At 33.2% G+C, this 23,098-nt stretch overlaps 5 protein-coding genes across 7 annotated transcripts; all 5 read left to right on the top strand.

Moving 5' to 3' along the window:
* Nucleotides 1-5,025: 5,025 nt before the first annotated feature.
* LOC125851479 (transcription termination factor MTERF5, chloroplastic-like) lies at nt 5,026-6,630 on the top strand. 2 transcript variants are annotated; one of them, XM_049531266.1, is made up of 2 exons: nt 5,026-6,124; nt 6,279-6,630. In XM_049531266.1, the coding sequence occupies exons 1-2, from the start codon at nt 5,067-5,069 to the stop codon at nt 6,280-6,282; spliced, it is 1,062 nt and encodes a 353-aa protein (XP_049387223.1). In that variant the 5' UTR covers nt 5,026-5,066; the 3' UTR covers nt 6,283-6,630. The 2 variants fall into 2 exon arrangements, with proteins under 2 accessions (XP_049387223.1, XP_049387222.1); XM_049531265.1 differs by having other exon boundaries at nt 5,026-6,629.
* Nucleotides 6,631-7,725: 1,095 nt separating this feature from the next.
* Nucleotides 7,726-9,327, top strand: LOC125851477 (transcription termination factor MTERF5, chloroplastic-like). The gene has a single exon (XM_049531263.1). The coding sequence runs from the start codon at nt 7,726-7,728 to the stop codon at nt 8,887-8,889; it is 1,164 nt and encodes a 387-aa protein (XP_049387220.1). The 3' UTR covers nt 8,890-9,327.
* A 1,100-nt stretch (nt 9,328-10,427) lies between these two features.
* LOC125851478 (transcription termination factor MTERF5, chloroplastic-like) lies at nt 10,428-11,869 on the top strand. The gene is made up of 2 exons (XM_049531264.1): nt 10,428-11,668; nt 11,785-11,869. The coding sequence occupies exon 1, from the start codon at nt 10,479-10,481 to the stop codon at nt 11,637-11,639; it is 1,161 nt and encodes a 386-aa protein (XP_049387221.1). The 5' UTR covers nt 10,428-10,478; the 3' UTR covers nt 11,640-11,668; nt 11,785-11,869.
* LOC125851481 (protein EPIDERMAL PATTERNING FACTOR 2-like) lies at nt 11,790-18,804 on the top strand. Of its 2 annotated transcripts, XM_049531268.1 has the most exons (4): nt 11,790-11,874; nt 15,913-15,918; nt 18,196-18,251; nt 18,381-18,804. In XM_049531268.1, exons 1-4 carry the CDS (start codon nt 11,790-11,792, stop codon nt 18,582-18,584), a joined length of 351 nt encoding a protein of 116 aa, XP_049387225.1. In that variant the 3' UTR covers nt 18,585-18,804. The 2 variants fall into 2 exon arrangements, with proteins under 2 accessions (XP_049387225.1, XP_049387224.1); XM_049531267.1 differs by lacking the exons at nt 11,790-11,874; nt 15,913-15,918 and adding an exon at nt 17,347-17,516.
* Nucleotides 18,805-19,220: 416 nt separating this feature from the next.
* Nucleotides 19,221-22,897, top strand: LOC125851482 (phosphopantothenate--cysteine ligase 2-like). The gene is made up of 10 exons (XM_049531269.1): nt 19,221-19,380; nt 20,033-20,243; nt 20,352-20,475; nt 20,561-20,605; nt 20,690-20,775; nt 21,447-21,499; nt 21,596-21,655; nt 21,776-21,877; nt 22,091-22,210; nt 22,432-22,897. Exons 2-10 carry the CDS (start codon nt 20,096-20,098, stop codon nt 22,669-22,671), a joined length of 978 nt encoding a protein of 325 aa, XP_049387226.1. The 5' UTR covers nt 19,221-19,380; nt 20,033-20,095; the 3' UTR covers nt 22,672-22,897.
* The last annotated feature ends 201 nt before the right edge of the window (nt 22,898-23,098 follow it).

The raw sequence follows: 23,098 nt of genomic DNA, 5'->3' as shown, positions 1-23,098 counted from the left end.
GTTTTATGTATTTCAATTTGGAAGAAGTAAAGAGGAATACTTTCCTCCTCTTTGTGTTTGAAAGAAAATGATTAATATAGAATGCCGTTCTTCCTCCTTGAATTTTCTAACAAGAGCTTGGTTTAGAACCTGCTTACTTAGCTTCTCATCCTTTAATTTTGGTCTATAGTCTGGAAAAAAGGTGGAGCCTCAGATGCAAGTCTTTATACCGTTCTGTGCTTAATAGAGTCTAAGTTCATAGAGTATTTTGTGCTTCCCTACAAGGATCAGATGCCTGATCTGTATGAATCTCACAAGAAAACTGTGGCTCCTTAATAGTTTTAGTTTACTTTTGGCACTAAGGGTGTTGCGACTTGCTTAAAAATTTATCCAGATATTTTGTTGCTTTTCTTTTTTCAGTTGGTATTTTGAATAATATCGTCTGTGTTGCCAATAATCATTTTTTCCTGATAAAGCAAAATACCATTGGAGTGTTTTTGCCATTCAAACTTAACTTGCTTTCTAGTGACCTACATCTTTTCCAAAAAAGAGCACCAATCATTCAACAAGTATCTCTAGTATTTGATAAACACGTTGCTAGCTAATAAATGTCTCACTTGATGTCTTGTTGTTTTCTGGAAAATGATGAACCACAAAGTGGCAGGTTTTGTATTTCCATTAAGTAGAAAAGCCAGTGAATTAACTACTCTAGAATTGCTGTTATACCATGAGGATATATCGCTTTTAACTCATTATACAATAATTTTGTGGGGTATATTGCTTGTACTGAAGTAAGTTTGGGTGCCTAAAATTACTTCTTATGTGGCAATAGACTCTAGTCTTAGTCAAATGCTTGGCAAGCTAGTTTTCATCATAGTATGGTGCTAAGCATATAAATTATGTTTCTGCAAATGATAGTAGCTAATTAGCTTGTTCTTCGTGGAACTGCCATACCTTTTTCCTTTTTGGGGGGTGGGGTGGGGAAAATTTAGAGCTACTAATCAGAGCTGAAAGAACCCTTAAGTGGTTGGTCGATGTTCATTTGTTACATTTAGAGCTACTAATCAGAGCTTGCAGACTAAGTAAATTTTTTTTTAATCATGTAGCCATCCAGCTAATATTCCTATTGGTGCTACAGTTTTCTGCCTTGAATACTGAATGATATTTGTCTCCATCATTATAAATTTCTTTAAAAAATATACTGTGGTGCAAGTTCTCCAATAGCTTGCAGTTCATGATAAACTTAAAATCGTACTGAATTTATCGGGACTCACGAGCTATATAGTTGTAGGAATATCAAGTTAATATGTGTCTACATTTTCCACATCTAGATTCATTGTATTTGAATAATGAAATTCATATAGAATTATCCTATAGGAAACCTCAGGATATTCTGTGATTAATTACCTACCATATTTTACATAGTTAAGGACTCCGAGCAACTCTAGGACATTGTTGATCAAGTCAATGAGAAGCCTTTCTATTTTCACAATATTTAATTTAGCTTTACTTGATTACAAGACAGCTCTTTTGTTGATTTTTACAATGTACTGTTAGCTACTTGGCGGAATTACTGTTTCATCTTACCATTTGTTGGTCTTGGTTCAGATTTGGTCGACTGGTTTGTTCCCTCATGTAAAATGTAATGTATTACGTTAGTAGATGAAATTTGGTGTGAGATGAATGAAAGTGTTTGACTGTTTTTAATCAACCATCATCTTTTTCCCAATTCCTAACTGAATTGTTATTCAAACTTGAAGTTTGTGCTCTTGTTTTGCTTCTCCATGTTGATCAAAGTGCAAGGCGGTGAAGTGCCTCATCTGTTATGCATGTAAAGCTAAATTTAGATGCCAATGGCCCAATGGTGTAGCCAGTATGGAACATGAGGGTAGTATTTCTCTATGGTGTCGAGACGAGTTTGCGTTCATCCCAACTATTGCTACCTCCCATTAAACATGTTTGTAATTTATAGTTTCTTCTAATTGTTATTGTAATTGGAATACTATTTTGGTTACTTCAGTGCAAGGAGGTCCCAAGTTGAAGCAATGTCTGCAAATGAACCTTTTTTCCCATTTGAAGCTGAATGTGTGAAACTCAATCCACATTGGGATGACTCTTCTCATTCTGGCCAGAGTATACTCCGTCTGTTCCATATTAGTTGTCCACTTTTTCTTTACCTGCCTTTCAAAAAATCAATGTTATAAATTTCAAATAATATAAAAAAGTATTGGGAATCTATGACCAAACACCTACATAGTTTATCTATATGTAACACTTTGAAAAGTTTTTTTTTTTTTGATAACTAATATGAATATTGCCATAACCAACAAGAAGAACCAATACACATAAGGGAGCACTTACTTTCATAACCATCTACCTGGAAAGTTATTACGAGAAGTTAGGCCTTCAGAATCAGACTAGTTACAGATAATCCTACGAATCAAAATTGCTATAATTACAAGCTCTCCTACTAATTTTAACATCTCTCGTCTTTCTACAATGTCCTTTTTTTTTGTGGTAAAATTAGAGCTTTCATTTATAACCAAAAACATGTACAATTTGAGTTCCAGCAGCCTGGACAAGCTGCTCCTACATACAACCAGCTAATTCACTAACATTAACAAGAAAAACAAGAATCTTATGAAATTCAACTAGGATATTGTGTTACTCTCTGCAAACACTCCCTCCATGCCATACTATTTCTTCCTCTTATATGTATGTGTATCACTATATCCTTAATGATCACTTCAGAGAGGAAAGGTTTTTGTTGAAATCGAATGAAATTTCTAGCTTGCCACACCTTATGCACAGTCATATCAAACAAACAGCTAGTTATCTCAGCTTGACCTCCTCGTCTTCTAGCAACTTGGCTCATCCACTTCACCTCATTTTCCCAGTCTTGTATTTGTCTGTTATACCCCATCCATTGTAGCAACCTCCTCCATATCCTCCTTGTCACATCACATTCAAAGAATAAATGTGAGAATGTTTCTAGGTGTTGCCCACAGAAGGCACAATCAGGGGGAACATTAATACCAAACTTTTGCAATCTCTCAACTGTTGCCAAACGTTTCTGTATTGCCAGCCACAAGATAAACTTGTATCTAATCTTTGGATGCAGAACAAGATGTTTCCAAGTCACTTTGGGATGAACAGGCAATAAGTTGACATACATTTTATGGATTGAAAATTTCCCTCCCTACTGGACATTTCCAAGTTGTTGATGTATTGTTCCATGGCTTTGTAGTCGAGTGATCAATTGTTGTCTAGATTCCAATACCTTTCTCACCACCCAGGAAGCTGTTTTAGGGATTTGGACTTGGGTAATATCACCCTTCTTGATATAATAACTGTGCACCCATTGAACCCAAAGACGGTCCTTTTTCCTGTTGATATCCCATAGTAGCTTTAGAATTGCAGCTAAGTTCCAAATGCATAGATTCACTATATTTAGTCCACCTGCTGCCCCTGGCAGGCACACATTAGACCAAGCCACAAAAAAGTTTCTTGGACACTGTCACTGCAGCCAGGGGCGGACCCACGTTGGTTCCAGGGGGTTCACCCGAACCCCCTCGGCAAAAAATTACACTGTATATATAAGGTAAATTTTATGTATTTTTGTAGATATATATATTTTGAACCCCCTCAATGACAAAGAGAAGTTGATGGCTCAGTGGCAAGTCCCCTGGAAATTAACTATCACATCCCCAGTTCGATTCCCTGTGACAGCGTTTTATTTTTTTTTCTTTTTTAGTTCCAATTTTTTTTATTTTTTTTTATTTTCAGTTCTGTTTTTCAAGTTTTTTTAAAAAAAAATTTAAAAAACGTGTTAAAAGTGTGCTTTTAAACCCAAAAGAATTCAAGGATCCCATTTCTAAAGGCTTATTTACACGTTTATACTTTTATTTTTCGAACCCCCTGAACGAAAATTCTGGGTCCGCCACTGACTGCACCTGTCCATAAGAATGTTCTGCAAATTTGCTCAACTGTCTTCATGACCTTCTTAGGAATGAGGAAAATCTGAGCCCAATAAGCTTGAACTCCAAACAACACTGCTTTTATTAGTTGCATTCTACCAGCATATGACAATAACTTGGCAGACCAGCAAGTAATTTTAGATGTTATCTTCTCAATGAGGGGCAAATAAGCAGCAGCAATCAATTTCTTTGAAGAGAGAGGTACACCAAGGTACTTACAATGTCCTTTATCAATGTCAAAATTGAAAGTAGTTCAATTTTTCGCATAGACGCTACAATCTCCTTTTTAAAATGCTTCTAGTGCTTCCTTTTAATTCTCTCCTACACAAGTTGTATGCTCAACCAAATTGATAAACCAGCCAACTGCTTGTCAAAGCACAATCTGCAAAAAGGTAGAGGGGTGTTTCTGTAATCTTCATGTCACATAAGCAGCATTCATCACTATCTATAGATACGTTCCAAAGTGTCTCAATCTTACTTTGGTAAGTAGCCTCCATGTACAGCTAACCAAAGAACAAATCTATGTCTAGGTTGAGCTACAGTTGCCCATACAAGACTGTTTACTCTCCATCTGATGTGAGCGTCAATAAGTTTATTATAGCTACTTGTTATAGAATAGTTTTGAATCATTCGCGATTGAAAATGATAACTAAATGCAGAAGTTGTTAAAAGGAGTTCTAAAATATATATACGAATAACCACATGTTTTATATTTGTCCTCCATAGTATAACGAGGATAAAACTACACCTTAACTAAAATGTGAACCACATAATTATAACTAAAAGTAGGTCACAAATGGTAATTATTGTAAACTATAATTGACCATTTGTTTTATTTGACGTGGATCAATGAAAATTGATCATTTGTTTTGTTAAATTTCATGTTATATTTTTGTTAACTTAAGGGCATTTTTGAATCTAAACAAAACGTTAAGGACATTTTTAAATCAATAGGTGGAAGGAGAGCATTTTTGAACTGTTTTTAATACGTTAACGACATTTCCGAGCTTTTCCCCCCTTTTATATGCAATAATGGCAATAAGCTTAGTAATTCATTTTTAACATTCAAAAGTTTTTTGCTGCTCTAGCAACGTTAGACCGTTAGACGATATGCTCATCAGATTCAGAGGCACTCACACTTCCATATTTCACTGCAATGGCGTCGGTTTGTGCAGCTTCAGGTCTCAATTTCTCTACTCATCAACCTCTACTCCTGCCCCGACCCATTTCTTGGTCAAGTATCTTGTTGATTCTCTCGGATTCTCCAATGAAGAAGCTGCCTCTACATCCTCCAAGGTAACTTCATTGAAAACCTTAAAGAATCCTGATTTAGTCATCAATTTCTTGAAACAAACCGGTTTCGACAACACCCAGATGAAAAAAATTGTATCTAGAGCACCCAAAATGCTACTCCGTGATGTTTCCAAAACCCTAAAACCCAAATTTCAGTGCCTTATGGATCTTGGGTTATCCGGGTGGGACCTAGTGAATGTAATTGCTAAAGATGTACAAATTATTGATAGAGGTTTAGTTACTCATTTGAGACCTACCATTGATTTTCTTAGGAGAATTTTGGGTAGTGATGAAAATGTAGTTAAGGCATTAAAGAGAGCTCCTTGGTTGCTTACTTTTGGTCCTCATCATACTATGGAGGCTAATCGATTGTTGTTGAGAAACTTTGGGTTTTCTGATGAGAAAATAAGAAAACTTGTGGTTATATATCCTAATTATCTTACACAAAAGCCTGAAAGGATTAAGGATTTGTTGCATAGGGTGGAGAATGATTTTCAAATTCCGCGTGACTCTCCTTTTTTTCATTATGGATTTCAAGTGTTATCCTCTCAAAAGAAATCTATGTTGGATAGAAAGATTGGAATTTTCAAGAGTTTTGGATGGTCTGATGATGATATACTTGAGATGTTCCGGAAGTTACCTTATTGTATTGGGCTTTCTGAAGTTAGAATTCAGGAAAAACTGAATCTTTTCATGAAGGAGCTTGGTCTTGGACCGGCTTACTTGGTTTCTCATCTAGGTGTTTTGATCTATAGTCTGGAAAAAAGGGTGGTACCTCGGATGCAAGTGTTGAAAATTTTGGACGAAAAGAAGCTCGAGAGAAGAAACTTGGCACTTTCTAGTGTTCTGAGCATATCTGAGTCAAGATTCATAAGGTATTTTGTGCTTCCCTACAAGGATCAGATACCTGATCTGTATGAACCACTCCAGAAAACGGTGGCTCCTTAATAGTTTTTGGTTTACGTTTGGTACTAAGGGTGCTGAGATCTTTCTGAAATTTTCATTTTGTAATTCAATACATTTTGACAGGTAACAACTAAAACATCATTCGTATAGTAAGGATATAGTTTATTGAAACGTCTTCTTCATATTTACAAGTCTGAACTGCGGTAAGCTGTACAGTTTCAATACACCTTGTTGTTAAGCTGATTCCCTTGGGCAGTTACCTCAGAGTTTGTTCCAGAAGACAGAAATCAAATACTATTTCTGCTTACTCAATTGGTCAGATCTGATGTTGTTGACATCTAAAGAATTTTTATTGTACCTTTGGACTCTTTTAGTCCTTCTCTTAACTTTGATGTGAAGTTGAAGTGTTGAACATTCTTTTTCATCATACTTTGGTTATTGAATCCAACATGTGGTAGTTTATTCTAAATGTAATAGAAATTGCATTACTTCTTTGGTTATTTCATGAATTCATACAGGTGGGATTTCATTGAGAATGCTGTTGATGCCTATGTTTTGTCAAACAAGTTAGGCTCTACTAGGCTTTTCATTAACTTTAATGGTGAATCTCCCACTGCCACTGATATTGAAGTTATATAAATATTTATATGATTATTGATTATTATTTCATTAAAATACTAAAAAAGTTCAAATTCCTTTGTCCAGATTTATTTGGCATATACTTTTCTTTTTTGGTTCGTTCGAAAAAGAGTATCACATTTTCCCTAATTGAAAAAAATTAACTTTGGAATTACATATTTATCTTTAATGGAATGATTTATAGCCATACAAATAAGATATCAATAATTATTTTCGATCAAAAATTTCAAAATTTTTAATTTTTTATAGAAAAAACTTAATGTTAAATCAAAGTATGTCACATAAATTGAAACTAGTGGAGTAACTAAATATAAAAATGGGTTGAGCTTGTCCCGGGTTAGCCTCTCATGTGTGGTTATTGCATAAGAGCAAGAGTTTTATCATGTGCGTATTCAAAGGATAGCGACTGCAAGTTTTTCTTGTCATAAAAAAATATATATAACAAACATAATATATAAATATGCTCTTTAAATTGGCTTCAACGGATATCTATGTCCTCCAACTTTAGTTGTACACAACTAGGAGGGTATAAATATCAGAGAGGGCATATATAACTTTGGGTGTGAACAACTAGGAGAACATAGATATCAGATGAGATCAAGTTAAAAGACACGTTGACAGCCTTAAAAACACCTCTACTTGACTAAGTATGAGGTCATAGATATTAGACGAGACATAATAAGTGGTCTCAAAATCTTGTAGAAGCATAAGACTCTTAATAAAAAAATCGAGAAAAGTATTGAAAAACACTCCTAAACTTGATGAGAATTTAGGATATATTTCACTTATATTACAAGATGGGCGTGTATATTAATAGTTCAAGGATAAAACTAATAATTTCCGCGTCTTTTCAAATTTTTTTTTTTTTACAAAGTAAAGTATACACAGCTTCCCTAGGACTTGGGAGTAGACTCTTCAAATTGCAAAAGAGATGCTTATCAGATTTAGAGGCAAAGCTGTAGCTGTATCAACTCACAGCTCCATATTTCATTGCAATGGTTTTGGAAATTTCCTTTCCTCCTACAATTTCAGATCTCAGTATCTCTACTCATCAACCGCAACTCCTGCCCCAACCCATTTCTTGGTTAAATACCTTGTTGATTCTCTCGGATTCTCCAATGAAGAAGCTGCATCTGCATCCTCCAAGGTAACTTCACGTAAAAACTTAAAGAATCCTGATTTAGTTATCAATTTCTTGAAACAAACTGGTTTCGACAACACCCAGATGAAAATAATGGTTTCTAAAGTACCCAAATTGCTATTCCGTGATGTTTCCAAAACCCTAAAACCCAAATTCCAGTGCCTTATGGATCTCGGGTTATCCGGGTCGGACCTGGTGGATGTAATTGCTAAAGATTCACAAATTGTTGATAGAGGTTTAGATACTCATTTGAGACCTACCATTGATCTCCTGAGGAGGATTTTGGGTAGTAATGAAAATGTAGTTAAGGCCTTAAAGAGATTTCCTTGGTTACTTTCTTTTCGTGCTCATCATATTATGGAGAATAATCTACTGTTGTTGAAAAACTATGGTGTTCCTGATGAGAGAATTAAAAAACTCATGCTTAGAAATCCGAGTTATTTTGCTCAAAATCCTGAGAGGATTAAAGGTTTGTTGCATAGGATGGAGAACGATTTCCGAGTTCCACGTGATTCCTCTAGTTTTCTTTATGGATGTCAAGTGTTAAACTCACTAAACAAGTCTAACTTGGAAAAGAAGTTTGGAGTTTTCAAGAGTTTTGGATGGTCTGATGATGATATACTCAAGATGTTCCGGAAGCTACCTTTTTGTGTTGGCCTCTCGGAAGTTAGAATTCATAAAGCACTGAATCTTTTCATGAAGGAACTTGGTTTTGGAACTGCTTACTTGGTTTCTCATCCTGCAATTTTGGTCTTTAGTATGGAAAAAAGGGTGATACCTCGAATGCAAGTGATGAAAATTTTGGACGAAAAGAAGGTTGAGAGGAGAAAGTTGGATCTCTATTATGCTCTGAGCTTAGCAGAGACAAAGTTCATAGATTATTTTGTGCAGCCCTACAAGGATCAGATGCCTGATTTGTATGAACAGCTCAAGAAAATTGTGGCTCCTAAGTAGATTTTGTTTTTTTTTTTGACACCAATGGTGCTGAGATCTTTCTAAATTTTCAGTTATAGTTCAATACATTTTTGCTTTTCATTGTGAACAGGTAACAACTAAAACAGAGTCTGTATTTCCAAACATCATTCGTGTAGTCAGGACATAGTTTATTGAAACATCTTCGTCATATTTACAAGTCTGAACTGCAGTAAGCTATACAGTTTCAATACATCTTATTGTTAAGCTGATTCCCTTGGGCAGTTACCGAGAGTTTGTTCCAGAAGACAAAAGTCGAATACTTTTCTGGTTACTGCACTAGTCATCTGATATCTGATATTCTTGACATCTCAAGAATTTTTATTGTACCTTACTTTAGACTCTTTTTAGTCTCTGACTTATCTTTGATGTGAAGTTGAAGTGTTGGAACATTCTTTTTCATCATACTTTTGGTTATTGAAATCCAACATGTGGTAGTTCCTTCTGATTGTTATTGAAATTGCAGTACTTTGGTTATTTCATTGTAAGGATGCCTATGTTTTGTCAAACAACTTGGCTCTAGTAACTAGGCTTTTCATTAACTTTAATGGTGCATCTCCCTTTAAGAAGACTGATATTGAAGTTATAGAAATATTTGTATGATTATTCATTATTATTTCATTAAAAATAAAATAAAAAAGTTCAAATCTCTTTGTCCTATTTATTTGGCACATACTTATCTTTTTAGTGCTTCCAAAAGATTATCACACTTTCCCTTATTGAAACAATTTAACTTTCAAATTACACATTTACTTTAGAATGATTTATAATTCTACAAATAATCAATGATTATTCCAGACCACAAATTAAAAAAATCTTACCTTTTTTGCAAGTAGACACACTTACTACATAACAAGTCTTTGTCTAAAGAGTCTATCTCAGCTAAATCAAACCAACTACTTAGAGATCTATACCATCTGTCACACGACGCCTCAAATGGAGCCATCTAAATACTGGAGTGATAACTATTGTTGTAGGCAAAGAGTGATAACTGTTGCTCAAATGAAGCCATCTTAATACTGGAGTAATAACTGTTATTGTTGGCAAAGAGTGATAACTGTTGTTGTAGGCAAAGAATGATAATTGTTGTTGTAGACAAACTCTGCTGAGGACAAGTGCTAATCCCATCGAGCACCAAAGTCAATCACACATGCTCGAGGCATGTCCTCCAACATTCGAATCATCCGCTTAGACTGATCATCCGTTTGAAGGTAAAAAATTATACTCATATCTAGTCAAATATCCAAACCATGATGTAAAACCCTCCAAAAGTGAGAAGTGAACAATGGACCTCGATTAGAGACAATGGAAACGAAAACTGCATATAGTCGAACAATGTGACTGATATGAAAGATGGCCTAACTTCTCCCCCATATACTTCACCCGAACTTATCTAATTATTGCCACGTTAAATGCAAAATAAAACGTAAATATCTACTTGTTCAACTCTATTAAGTTTAAAAAGGTCACCTTTATTTGAGGTTCTTTTCTTCGAAAGTAAAGCATACATAGTTTCACAGTTGGAAAGTTGCCATAGGACTTGGGAGTGAACTCTTCAAGTTGTAAAAGAAATGCTTATCAGATTCAGAGGCAAAGCTGTAGTAGTATCAACTCACAGTTCCATATTTCATTGCAATGGCTTTGGAGACCTCCTTTCCTCCTTCAATTTCAGATCTCAGTATCCCTACTCATCAACCGCAACCCCTGCCCCGACCCATGTCTTGGTGAAGTATCTGGTTGATTCTCTCGGATTCTCCAATGAAGAAGCTGCATCTACATCCTCCAAGGTAACTTCACGTAAAAACTTAAAGAATCCTGATTTAGTCATCAATTTCTTGAAACAAAATGGTTTCGACAACACCCAGATGAAAATAATGGTTTCTAGGGTTCCCAAATTACTATACCATGATGTTTCCAAAACCCTAAAACCCAAATTCCAGTGCCTTATGGATCTCGGGTTATCCGGGTCGGACCTGGTGGATGTAATTGCTAAAGGTTCACAAATTGTTGATAGAGGTTTAGATACTCATTTGAGACCTACCATTGATCTCCTCAGGAAAATTTTGGGTAGTGATGAAAATGTAGTTAAGGCGTTAAAGAGATTTCCTTGGTTGCTTTCTTTTCGTGCTCATCATACTATGGAGACTAATCTATTGTTGTTGAAAAACTATGGTGTTCCTGATGAGAGAATTAAAAAACTCATGCTTAGAAATCCGAGTTATATTGCTCAAAATCCCGAGAGGATTAAAGGTTTTTTGCATAGGATGGAGAACGATTTTCTAGTTCCACGTGATTCCCCTAGTTTTATTTATGGATGTCAAGTGTTAAACTCACAAAACAAGTCTAAGTTGGAAAAGAAGTTTGGAATTTTTAAGAGTTTTGGATGGTCTGATGATGATATACTCGAGATGTTCCGGAAGCTACCTTTTTGTGTTGGCCTCTCTGAAGTTAGAATTCAGAAAGCACTGAATCTTTTCATGAAGGAGCTTGGTTTGGGAACTGCTTACTTGGTTTCTCATCCTGCAATTTTGGCCTTTAGTATGGAAAAAAGGGTGGTACCTCGGATGCAAGTTTTGAAAGTTTTGGACGATAAGAAGGTTGAGAGGAGAAAGTTGGATCTCTATTATGCTCTGAGCTTACCAGACACAAAGTTCGTAGATTATTTTGTGCAGTCCTACAAGGATCAGATGCCTGATTTGTATGAACAGCTCAAGAAAATTGTGGCTCCTTAATAGATTTTGTTTATTTTTGACACCAAAAGGTGCTGAGATCTTTCTCAGTTTTCAGTTATAGTTCATTACAGTTTTTTGCTTTTCTGTTTTCAGTTTGTATTCTGAAAACACAGTCAGTGTTGCCGAGATGTCTGAACTGCTGTAGGCTATATGCAAAAATCAATCTTGCAAATTGAAGCTGATTGGATTCGACAGATCTTGTTGATAACTAATTCCCTTTGGCAGTTACCAGCAAGTTTGTTCCATAAGACAGTAAGTCAAATACTTCCTCTGCTACAAGTCTACAACATTGCTTTATCTGATGTAAGGTTCTGATGTTCTTCTATTCTGTCTGAGTTTGATCCTATAAAATTTTGAATCGAATTATTCGCTAATCTATCCATTTATAAGGACTTGATGGTTAGTTAGTTCGTTAAGTCCTACCTTTTACTATTGATTAACATCTAAAGAAATTTTTCTTGTACCTTATCCTAGAAGTTAAAGCTTCAGTCTTTGTCTTATAAAGAATGTGAAGTTGAACATTATTTTTCCCTTTATACTTTCCTAGTCCTCGAAATGATACAGTAAACTCTTATTTAGTCTTGGAAGTTTAATTTGAGTTGGGAGAATCACAACCTCAATGGTATGAGGTATCTATCTGAAATGGAGATCAAAATCAGGGAGGAAATAGTGGGTTTTCATGACAATGGTGTTTAAGCAAGCTTCCTATAGTGTTTTCCCGAGTTGAAGATCTATTGAAAACAATCTCACTACCTGCCTAGGTAGGGGTAACATCTGTGTATTATACTAGGTACGTTGTTATTGGTGTTTAGGCAAGCTTGCCATAACTTCAACTGTTTTGCCAATCAGTTAGTTCTCACTAGCGCAGATATTAAGTAACTCTCCCTAAGTACAAGGAAATAAATCATCTAACCTGTGCAATTATAGGGTAATTCTGCTCATAAAAGCTTTAAGGATATAAGAAGAAGTCGTGTATTTTTCTTAAGCAATAGTTCCAATTCTTTTTCCAAATCGAAAGAACGCTTAATCAAGCCAAACGAATTCATGAACAAACAAGTATACTTTCGGTATATTTAACTAGCGATTATAATTATTGTTGACTAGCAGCCAAATATGTAAGTACTATTCAAGCATCCAGACTGAGTGAGGTGGATACTAGACTCAGTTGATTTGGACCAAATTGCTTCAAATGATATATGGACTCCAAGGAGTCTACATTTTTTTTTCTGGTCTTGGCCCTTACCTTACTATAGTGGTTCAAGTTAATGGGCTTGATTTCAAGACCCTCATTTAAGTCATAGCTGAAGTTTTTTCATTTTTTTTCTAGTTTAGTCGCTTTTAAATTTACTTTACATGGTTTGAAGTTCAGACATACGTGTATGCAGTTTGACTTGTTTTACCCAACTTCACACAACTCGGAAGGAAGCAAGAAATTTGGAACATTTTTACATGAATTTCAGGTCATATATGATTGAATTTTAGTCATTTTTCCATGAATATTTAGCATTAATATAATTGGACTTCAATCATTTTACATAAATTTCATACGTTTATATCTGTAGTATTGCACATGACTAGGTACCGTTGCTACAGAAACGGGTAATCTTTCATCTATATTTGTTTATCCAAAAGGCCCAAAAATGGTTCCATTAAACAATACATGCACTTGATTACTTTGATGACAAGCTTAAGATTAGAGGTGTCAAATAAACGGCTTGGGATGAATTTGAGAATGTCAAAACGTGTTGAGTTTATGAATCATGACTCGCTTAAATGTTATTTGGGTTGAATTGAGTTGGGCTGAAATGAGCCAAAAATCAGATAATAACTCAATTCGTGCTATTCTTATTATGTTTTAAATTCAAATTTTATTTTATTATAATTTATTTGAGTATCTAATAAACGTTTCCTTGTATATCATAACTATAAAAAAAAAACATATCAAACTAGAAAGTAAAAGAAGACAAAAAATTTCATGGGTTAACCTGAATTACATATCTGCACGATTATAAAATCGGTTGAACTAAGCCGATTAAAATGAGCTAAATTAATAAATAAGTGAGTTCTTAATCCTGATCCGTGCAAACAAAAACAGATTGAATGGGTCATGAATTTATTCATTGATTCTAACTCACCTACTTAAGATGCAACCCCTCCACCATATTTCAACCTCTTGTTGGGAGAAGTTGGAATCATGATTAGAAGTTTACCGGTCTATTGCTTATGTGTCACTTTTTTTTATATGTCATTCTTACTAAAAATAGATGGTCTTTAATATTCGTCATTTTACAAAATCAATGCATAAAAAATACTATTCTTCCTATTTTACCCTTTGAAAGTTATTAGCCTTGAAACTATACATTTGTCCAACATAGAAAAACTAAATAATTAATTCATTTTCATTGGTCAAATTAGTTAATCAAAGTAAATTAAATCATGTTCATTTATTGAAACTTGACTTCAAGAGAACACTAAATAAGGATACAAAAGTAAACTCACCTAGTATTTTAAGTAACGTGAAACCTAAAATGATGACATATAAATAAGAACGGAGAGAATTACGGCGAATGTTCATAACTTCTAAGAAATTATTTATTATGCGATTATTAACTTTCACACCATTTAACTTTTTCCATGATCTTTTATAAATAAAAGTATTGAAAATTACGTTATGGATAAACATATTTATACTTGAAGAAAAAAAAAACTTGTCTCTCTACATTTGTCGTTTTACATTATTACTTTTAGCTACATTTTTTAATATTATGAGCTTAATTTTGTCAAATTAATTGATACTTAAAATTGAAAATTTGTACTTGGTATAGATTTATGGCAGAGTATTCCTGCAGGTGAAGTAAATTAATAAGACATGAAACATGGGAGGAGGGAAAATATACATTAATTAAAGGCATGCATGAAAAGGAAATTTATAAATGCTCAAATTTCATTTATTCCAAAGTTCAGACCTTCACGTTTTACCAGACCCTCTCTTCAATGATCTTCTTTTTGTGTCTTTTGCGGTATAATTTGTTTGAACATAAAAATTGTGAAAAAAGAAGAAGAAGGTATTTATTTAATTTTAAAGTTGGAAATAATATTTAAAAATTTGAATTGGTTTTAAATATAAATACAAGTTAGTCATTTTTCGAATTGAAAATGGCAACGATTTTATGTGTAAACACTATCAATATATACAAACTAAATCCATACAAATAACATAAAAGTCAGTAGTGTTTTCTAAAAAACATTTTTGGGGCAAGTCATGGGGCGAGGTGTATCGAAAAAGCATCGAAGTGTAAATTGAAGACATAAATTCATAGGATGTAAGTCCTAAAATTTGGTGCATAAGCTTCAAGATTAAAAACGTAAGTCCTAGGCGTAAAAACGTACGCTTTGGGAGTTATTTTTCTTTTATTTTTTTTTGATTTTTTTTGCTTTAAATCATATTTTTTATTATTGGTGTAATGATATTTCTCAAATAGTAATTGTAATTCTTTTTTTCTTCATTATTGGTTATTATTACATTTCTCAAATAAAAATCATAATATTTTTTTCCTATATATTATAGGTTATTTATTAAAATTTATTTGTAAAATAAATAAAAGCTTTACTTTTACTTATTTTCTTAGTAATAAATTTATAAAATTGAATATACATGAGCTATGTCCCGTAAATCCATAAGACTTACGCGCCTCGATACAAGACTCACATCTCGCCCCATACTGCATAAAACTTCTCGCCTCACGCCTTTTAAAACACTAAGAGTCAGATTTCCTAAAAAATAGCATCTCATAAGTTTTCGAAAGAAAATAGATACTAGTAAAGGAAAAAATCTCCTTTTGTAGTGGTTAAGAACCAATCTTATCTTTAGATTAGACTTTACTTCTTTGCTTTTTCTTTGTTTATCACTAATTTCATCTATTTGTTTAACAATATGGTACACTTGATAATTATATCACACATATGTACGTGTTCTACTAAACAACTGAAATTAATGCATATTGCCACTCATGTTAATTATATTTGTCTTATAGCCATTTTTTAATACTGGCATTTTCTTGTCCTTGAATAATATACATTCAAATTTTAAAAATAAGAATAAAAATCACAATCGGCTCATCCATAAATAAAACCCCAGGCTGGGATGACGTTGGATTTTGAAATCTTGGACTAGGACAAATTACATATATTTCAAAACGTTCAATTATTTTCTTGGTAAAGCTCGCGTTTTGATTCGAATCTGTATAAAGCGAACCTTTCATAAAGACAATAGAATCAAGTGAAATTGGTGAGCCATATAATGAGTAACATCTTCTGTGATTCAAAGAAAATTTATTCCTTTAATTCTGAATGAACCTTTTTACACTATTTTTATTTGCACTCTACATTTGTTGATACAATAGTTAGGAAAATTATTAGTAAGAGATAAACAAAAATAGTATCGTATCATATCATATGAATTTAAAAGTTTCAATAAAATTAAATATAATAAAGGTCAAGTTTAAAAAAGCAACATTTGAATTTAAAGTCTTCAATTAAAAAGGACAAGTTTAAAAAAAAGACCAATTGTTTTGGTCAAATAAATAAGTTATAAGAAGCACAATTTCTATTTTTACCTTAGCTCATTTCAGACTATATACACAATTTTTTTTTTGCGCTATTCACTACTAAAAGTAAATTTGTGAGGCAAATAACAATGCACCCTTATTAAGAAAAATATTTAAAGATATAATTTAAATTATATTTTTTACTATTATTTTTTGTGAAATCATAAATATAATTTTACAAATAGTGCGATTTATCTCTTAGAAAATATCAAACTCATTAAAGGAAATGATAAATATGGAAAAAAGTTCAAACATCCATCTTGAACTTTGAACAATTCACTTATTTTGAACAATGCAAGAAACTCCAAAAATTCAATTAATATAGAATAGAGGGAGTAGTAATTGTTTTTTCACTAAAAATATTCAATGACTATTTTAAATTTCCACAAATATTTTGATCGAATTAGTGAACAAAAATAATAGTGTTTTCACATGTAAAAATCAAGAAGCTTCTTATATTTCAATGATAATTTGTTTTTCACCATTCATTTTTCCAGTGAGCTAGCTCAGTAAAAAATTAGTGAAAAAATCATATATTATTGCACAAATTTTCCATTAATTCGTGATAATTTTTCTTTTGAAAAAATATTTCTAGTAGTAGTTGTCGAGAATACAAGCAAAGGATAAAAATGTGTTCTCTCTAACATCTTCAACTTTTAAATGAGATGATTACATACTTTAACATGATATCAAAATTCAAATAAAATAAAATTCCTGAGTCCGAATCTCACTGCCACCCATATAAAAAAATTAAATAATTAAAGTGTGCTACTTAAAATTTATTCTTCTTTAGAAATCCCTTTTTATCCTTTTCTTTGCTATCATAAAATTTTCATACTTTGGGTCTTGTTTTTTTTTTTTAAGAAAAAAATTATTTTTATTTGTATACCTAGTGGGATTAGTTTAAAGAAGAGAAGAAAACCTGTGAATTTTTGAAAAAAAATAAAAAATGGGCGTGTATCATGTGAAGTTCATCAGGTGTACAATATCCTACATTAATTAAAATCACCCCTCTTTCATTTCAAATTTCATTATATTTTCTCTTATATATAGTCCACAAGTTTGGTTCAATATTTTCCTTCACATATCCATCTTCCAACTATTTTTTAGTTGTTAGTTTTTTTTTTTAAAATAAAAAATTTGTTTGCACCAAATTTTCAAGATTCTTAAAAGAAGATGGTGAATACATTTGGAATTTTGAGTGTGTCATTAGTTACTCTTGTTTTAATGTTGTTGGTTGACTCTAGCCAAAGCCTACGTCCATATCATTGTAAGTGCCAACCTATGCTTTATCCTGTCTTATTTTCAAATATAATTAAAAAAACAATGAGAGATAGGAGATAAAAAAAAATGTATGCGTGTGTATAATATATGTATTTTTTCATATGTATACATAGTTTGAGCCGAAAGTAACACTAGGCATGAGCTTTCTTGTGAAGAGTCCCACATCGGTGGTTAATTTAAGGGATGAGTGGTCTCTTTAATATGACTTAAACTATTCTGTCTATATAAGCTAACTTTTGAGGTTGAGTCAAGTCCATTTTTTTCCCTTTATATGTTATTAAAGTAGGACTCATCTCAATTCCGATTTTTCAATAATGGGCCCTCATTTAAATTGCTCACGTACCAGATGTTCAGCTCTAGCTGTGACATAGTTTGTAGGACTAAATTAGCGACCAAGAATCAAAATCTCATCAACAAAGCAAAAATTTCAGATAGTCAATCAACTAAACTATTAAGATTCCCGATAAGTATATATCCAGTCATCCATTTGTAAAATAAACTATGTAATAAAAGTGTATATATATATATATATATATCTCAATTTAGTTTTTTTTTTTAAAGCATAGAGACAATTGCTAGTACTTTCAGAAAAAAACATTAATGTTGCAATTGATGTCTTTTGCTATGTGCAAACATAAATGTTTTCTCCTTAAAATATATTTCAGTTTCCTATCATGGCAAAGGAACAAACAAGGACAATCAAAACCATGCCCACCTTAAGGTAAATTATTACTTCCCCTCCCGCTGTTTCAAAATAAGTGGTGTTTTTAACTTGTCACTCAATTATGAAACCATTTTAACAATTTTGTCACATATGTATAATTTGAAACATAAAAAATTGAAATTGCAGGAAGAAAAAAAAGGAGATCATGATGTGTTAGGAATGGAGATGTATCCAACAGGATCAAGTTTACCAGATTGTTCTCATGCTTGTGGACCTTGTTTCCCTTGTAAGAGAGTAATGGTGAGCTTTGCATGCTCCATTGCTGAATCTTGTCCAATTGTCTACAGATGTATGTGTAAAGGCAAATATTACCATGTCCCTTCCAATTGATCCATCCTACGAGATCAGAGTCGCCACTCAAAATTTAGTTTTATTTAATTTCAACCTCTAGTCATGATATGTATGTTATTATGGAGTACTAGCTAGCTAGCTATGACTAATATTATGCAATGTTGCATTTGGATTATTGTGCCTCATTTAATTTCCTTCAAGATTTTGGTAGTGTCATTGTAAATAGGAGGAATTGTAAGAGTTTTGTAGGTTTAGTTGTCAGTGAAGTAATTTAGAGTGTTCTCTTTGTTTAATTTCTCCCAAAGTTTTTTTGTACTTCATTTACTTGCATGAGTTATAATGCTACTATTAAGTTTCTTTTGGTATGTTTTGTGAGACGGAACAAATAAACTATTTCATTTTTGTATATGAATTAAAATAATCTCAAAATTAATTAATATCTAGATTTAAATATGAAATAAAATAATCTCACTTACATTCAATTTGACAACTTTAAACTGTGTGTATAGTTTTGCCGTCATATATTTTCCAGCAGCCGTTCAATTATGTTCGATTCACGTCGGGTTCAATCTCCCGATCCATACGGTTCCCCTTTTTTATTTTTATCTTTTGGTTTAAAATTATTTGTCTGTTACGTATTTTCACACTTTAATAACAAAGAGCATATTGCCGGCGGCGAAAGCTGACCAAACGGCTGCCGGAAGCTGGCGTTTCTTAATTATTAAGTATTAAAATTAAAAATTAGATATAAAAAATGAATATTTTAGTACTACTATTTATTTATGCCACCAAATTCTCCATATACAGAAATTCTTCTCAACTAGCTTTCGCGCAGGTAACAATTTTTGAACTGAGTGTTTTTTTTTTTTTTTCTTGCATGTTTGCTAACGATTGGGAATATTAAGATTTTGGGTATTCAATTTTTATAAATTTAGGGCTTGTTTGTTATGAGGGATAAAGGATAGCTAATTAAAGGATTAATTTTAGGATGAGTTTATTCATGTTTGATTAGTAATAAAATTTTGCCCTTTATATTTAGCATTTGAATTTTTTTGTAAAATGGAGAAATTTTGTAGGATTAATTTTGAAGAAACATATCAAAGTGTTATTGAATCTCAATCCTTTGATCTAAGCCTTGGTCAGTGGGTGAGTTACGATTTTCACTAAGGGGTTACGTAATATGAAGAAGTAAACACACGATTGGTTATATGACAGGTTCTCAAGTTTAACCATGTAGAAATAAAGTAATTTTCCGCCGCCAAAGAGGATTTAGATGAACCCTTGGTCCTACCTGGTTCTGCCCTTGGCCTTGGTGTACTTGATGTTCGAAGCATGTTTGTTTCATTGCTCAGTCCTATTAGCCAATGCATTTGTCAATGAAATACTATCTCTTTCTTTACCATTTAAGTAGAATATTGATATGAATTATATTGGAAAATGACCTGTTATAGGATATTTTTGGTGACTGATGATAGCATATATGACAGGTTCTCAAGTTTTGTATGTTATCTAATTGAATGACTAAATAAACCATTTTGTCAAGTTTCGGCATGGATGCAATTGATGATGCTAATCAGTTACGAGAAACACCGAAAAATGAAGTTATGTCGTTCTTCGAGTCAGCTCCACTGCTAAAGGATTCTGCTGAAATTGAGAAAAGCTTGAAGGAATTCGTTGATCGCAATACTTCATCATCAGGCAATTGTTATTTCTTTAGTAATCAACATCTCATAGATTTTAACCTCTTAACTCTCTGTTCTTTGAATATAGATGCCACTTGACTTTATTTTGTGTCTCCATGTTCAGTGAGTGGAAAAGCAAACAGGGTGGTGTGTATTACTTCAGGTGGTACAACTGTTCCTCTGGAAAAACAATGTGTTCGTTATATTGACAACTTTAGCTCCGGTCATAGAGGGGCTGCATCCACAGAGTATATCACGAATACTATGTTTTGATGCTTTGCACACACTTGAACTCACATACGTTTGATGCTCAAAATGAAAATGTAATTGCAGATACTTTCTGAAGTCCGGTTATTCTGTAGTCTTTCTCTACCGAAGGTTTGTTTTTCAAGTGCCAAATTAATTTATTCGATTATTGTGATTTTGATTTTAGACTAGTAACACCATGAAATATATATGCAGAGGGTCATGCCAGCCATTTTGTAGTTCTCTGCCCGATGATCCGCTGCTAGAGTGCTTTAGTGTTGCTGATGATTCAAGTATTGAAGGTCTATAGTTCTTATATTTTTACGCTCAATATTGATGCATGTGCTACATTTCTATCAACCAAGTCATTCTAGACGACCTTATCTTATTTTATTCTTTATTCTTTATTCTCTGTAAGTGCTACTTGTACACTCTTATCAGTTGTGGTCATTTATTATGATGTTCGATCTTAATATCTACATTTCTACGATACTGAACTTGTGAAGATCTTAAACATTAAACGCCTATGTAACACATATCCTTCAATTAACACCAATGACGTGTATTGATCCGAAATGACACCAATGTCAGTGTACACCAATAACACCAAGGTCTTAAACTTCAAATGCCTCAGTAGTTTCGTTGATTATCACCATATTATCCGCAAATAGCATGTACCATGAGATTATCTATTATTAGTAGCTCATTGATACGTACGGTAAGCAAGAATGTGATCAATTCGAAATCCCAGTGTAAATCAACTGAAATGGGAATGGGTAAGCACATATTGTCAAAGCTTGTCTTAGTTTTATACTCTTTAAAGGCTTATCCATCTTCTGATATTTGGTAACTTTATATATTGTCACTTAGAGGATATCTTTACTGTTCTGAGTATTTTGTATCACAATTGATTTGTTGAGCAATTCACACTTTTCCAATCTAATGAGCATTTTTCTGTTGCACTATATTTTAGTGGATGCATTGCATGCTGCAACAGTGAAGAGCGCCATTACTAAAAATCGCGCAGTATGGATTATTACTGATTTTTTGTTTTCTTCCTATTTTTTTTGTTCGAAATGTTATCCTTATTAGTCTTTAACAGGAAGAATTTACTATTTGCAGGCAGTTGCTGAGGGCATCCTGTTGAAACTTCCATTTACAACAATTTTCGAGTATTTGCAGGTTTAAGTTAAATAGATCAGTGAAATCTGTTTTACTGTTAAATCAATGTCGTATGAGCATTTTAGTACGCTTTGTGGAGGCTGGTAGCACTTCCATTAATGTTATTTCGGTCACTGGCAGATTCTTCAGCTAATTTCTGTGTCTTTGAGGGACTTCGGGTCTAGTGCTATTTTTTTTCTGGCAGCTGCAGTTTCTGATTTTTATATTCCGTGGGAAAGCATGGTAATAATCTATGTTCTTGAATTTATCTCTTTTTTTTCTTTGTTGCTTCGTGAATTATACTTTTCCTTCTTTCCTGTCTTTGATTGCCCTCTGTCATTATGTTGCAACTGATAGTTATATAACATGTCATCTTAATCATCTTATAAAAGAGAGTTGTATCTACTGTTTCCTCTAAATCTTCTCTATTTGTTTTATGTTACCTCTTCTTCACAGGCTTTACATAAAATCCAGTCAGCATCTGGTCCTCTGGATATACGACTCGCCCAAGTACCAAAGATGCTTTCAGTGCTTAGGAATGAATGGGCACCAATGGCCTTCCACATATCTTTCAAGGTTGGTGATCATCTTGTATTGTTTGGTAAAGTTACGAAATTTAATAATGTTGTAGTCTGTCTTCTGGAAGAAAATTCTGTACTTGTAAAGAAGTGGTGACTTGAATTTCTATGTCAAAGCTTCATTTGTTAGGAAGTATAACATACGTACCCAGTATAATCTCACAAGTGGCATTGGGGGTATAGTTTCATTACTGATTTCCAATATTTACTGTTTGACAGCTAGAAACAGACACAGATATCCTTTTAGCAAAGGCTAATATGGCCCTCAAAAAATACAAGATGCATATGGTGATAGCTAATGAACTATCAACCCGTAAAGAGGAAGTTATAGTCGTCACTGAGCAGGAAAAAGTCACAGTTCGCAGGGACTGCACTCTGGCAGGGGCTGAAGTCGAGTCTCCGTTGGTTGAGCTTGTTGTTGATAGACACTCAACATTTATCAAGAAGTTTGATGCATAACAAGTATGGATTTGGATTATGGATTTTATCGCCCAAATGTGGAGTTACACCTTACATGGACATTTCAGTAAGCAAATGTAGTGCAACCAATTATCCTGTAAAAGAGAAAAGAAAAGAGTGTTTTTCTTAGCTTGTTTTATTTTAGATTGGCAATGTGTTTCTTTTCGTGGAATTGTACTGAGTATGTTATTGTTGTCCCTATTACAACTCACACTCACTAACAATAGTTCAGATCTTCAAGCTTATCTCTTTGAAAAAAACCTTGACACATGACATTCAACATGGATAAAATATTCCATATTGGCAAAAATTAAATAATAAACTATTAATATTAATTAAAATTAAAGTATTATTATCCCCCAAAAAATATTTTTTTAAAAAATAAAACTTAAATTATTTTTCTTACCCCATTCCACCACCTCCCCCC

This window comes from Solanum stenotomum, unplaced genomic scaffold (assembly GCF_019186545.1).
Source record: "Solanum stenotomum isolate F172 unplaced genomic scaffold, ASM1918654v1 scaffold2627, whole genome shotgun sequence".
NCBI classification, from domain to species: Eukaryota; Viridiplantae; Streptophyta; class Magnoliopsida; order Solanales; family Solanaceae; genus Solanum; species Solanum stenotomum.
Note: the sequence above shows the minus strand (reverse complement) of the source record. Positions and strands in the feature narration are given on the sequence as shown.

What these genes read in the sequence shown, in the direction of transcription:
- LOC125851479 (XM_049531265.1), top strand. Translation starts at nt 5,067, where the DNA reads ATGCTCATCAGATTCAGAGGCACTCACACTTCCATATTTCACTGCAAT.
- LOC125851477 (XM_049531263.1), top strand. Translation starts at nt 7,726, where the DNA reads ATGCTTATCAGATTTAGAGGCAAAGCTGTAGCTGTATCAACTCACAGC.
- LOC125851478 (XM_049531264.1), top strand. Translation starts at nt 10,479, where the DNA reads ATGCTTATCAGATTCAGAGGCAAAGCTGTAGTAGTATCAACTCACAGT.
- LOC125851481 (XM_049531267.1), top strand. Translation starts at nt 17,423, where the DNA reads ATGGTGAATACATTTGGAATTTTGAGTGTGTCATTAGTTACTCTTGTT. An exon ending in AAGCCTACGTCCATATCATT is followed by an intron (nt 17,517 to 18,195) that starts GTAAGTGCCAAC and finishes AATATATTTCAG; the next exon opens with TTTCCTATCATGGCAAAGGA. An exon ending in AAAACCATGCCCACCTTAAG is followed by an intron (nt 18,252 to 18,380) that starts GTAAATTATTAC and finishes TTGAAATTGCAG; the next exon opens with GAAGAAAAAAAAGGAGATCA.
- LOC125851482 (XM_049531269.1), top strand. Translation starts at nt 20,096, where the DNA reads ATGGATGCAATTGATGATGCTAATCAGTTACGAGAAACACCGAAAAAT. An exon ending in AGAGGGGCTGCATCCACAGA is followed by an intron (nt 20,476 to 20,560) that starts GTATATCACGAA and finishes ATGTAATTGCAG; the next exon opens with ATACTTTCTGAAGTCCGGTT. An exon ending in CCTTCCACATATCTTTCAAG is followed by an intron (nt 22,211 to 22,431) that starts GTTGGTGATCAT and finishes ACTGTTTGACAG; the next exon opens with CTAGAAACAGACACAGATAT.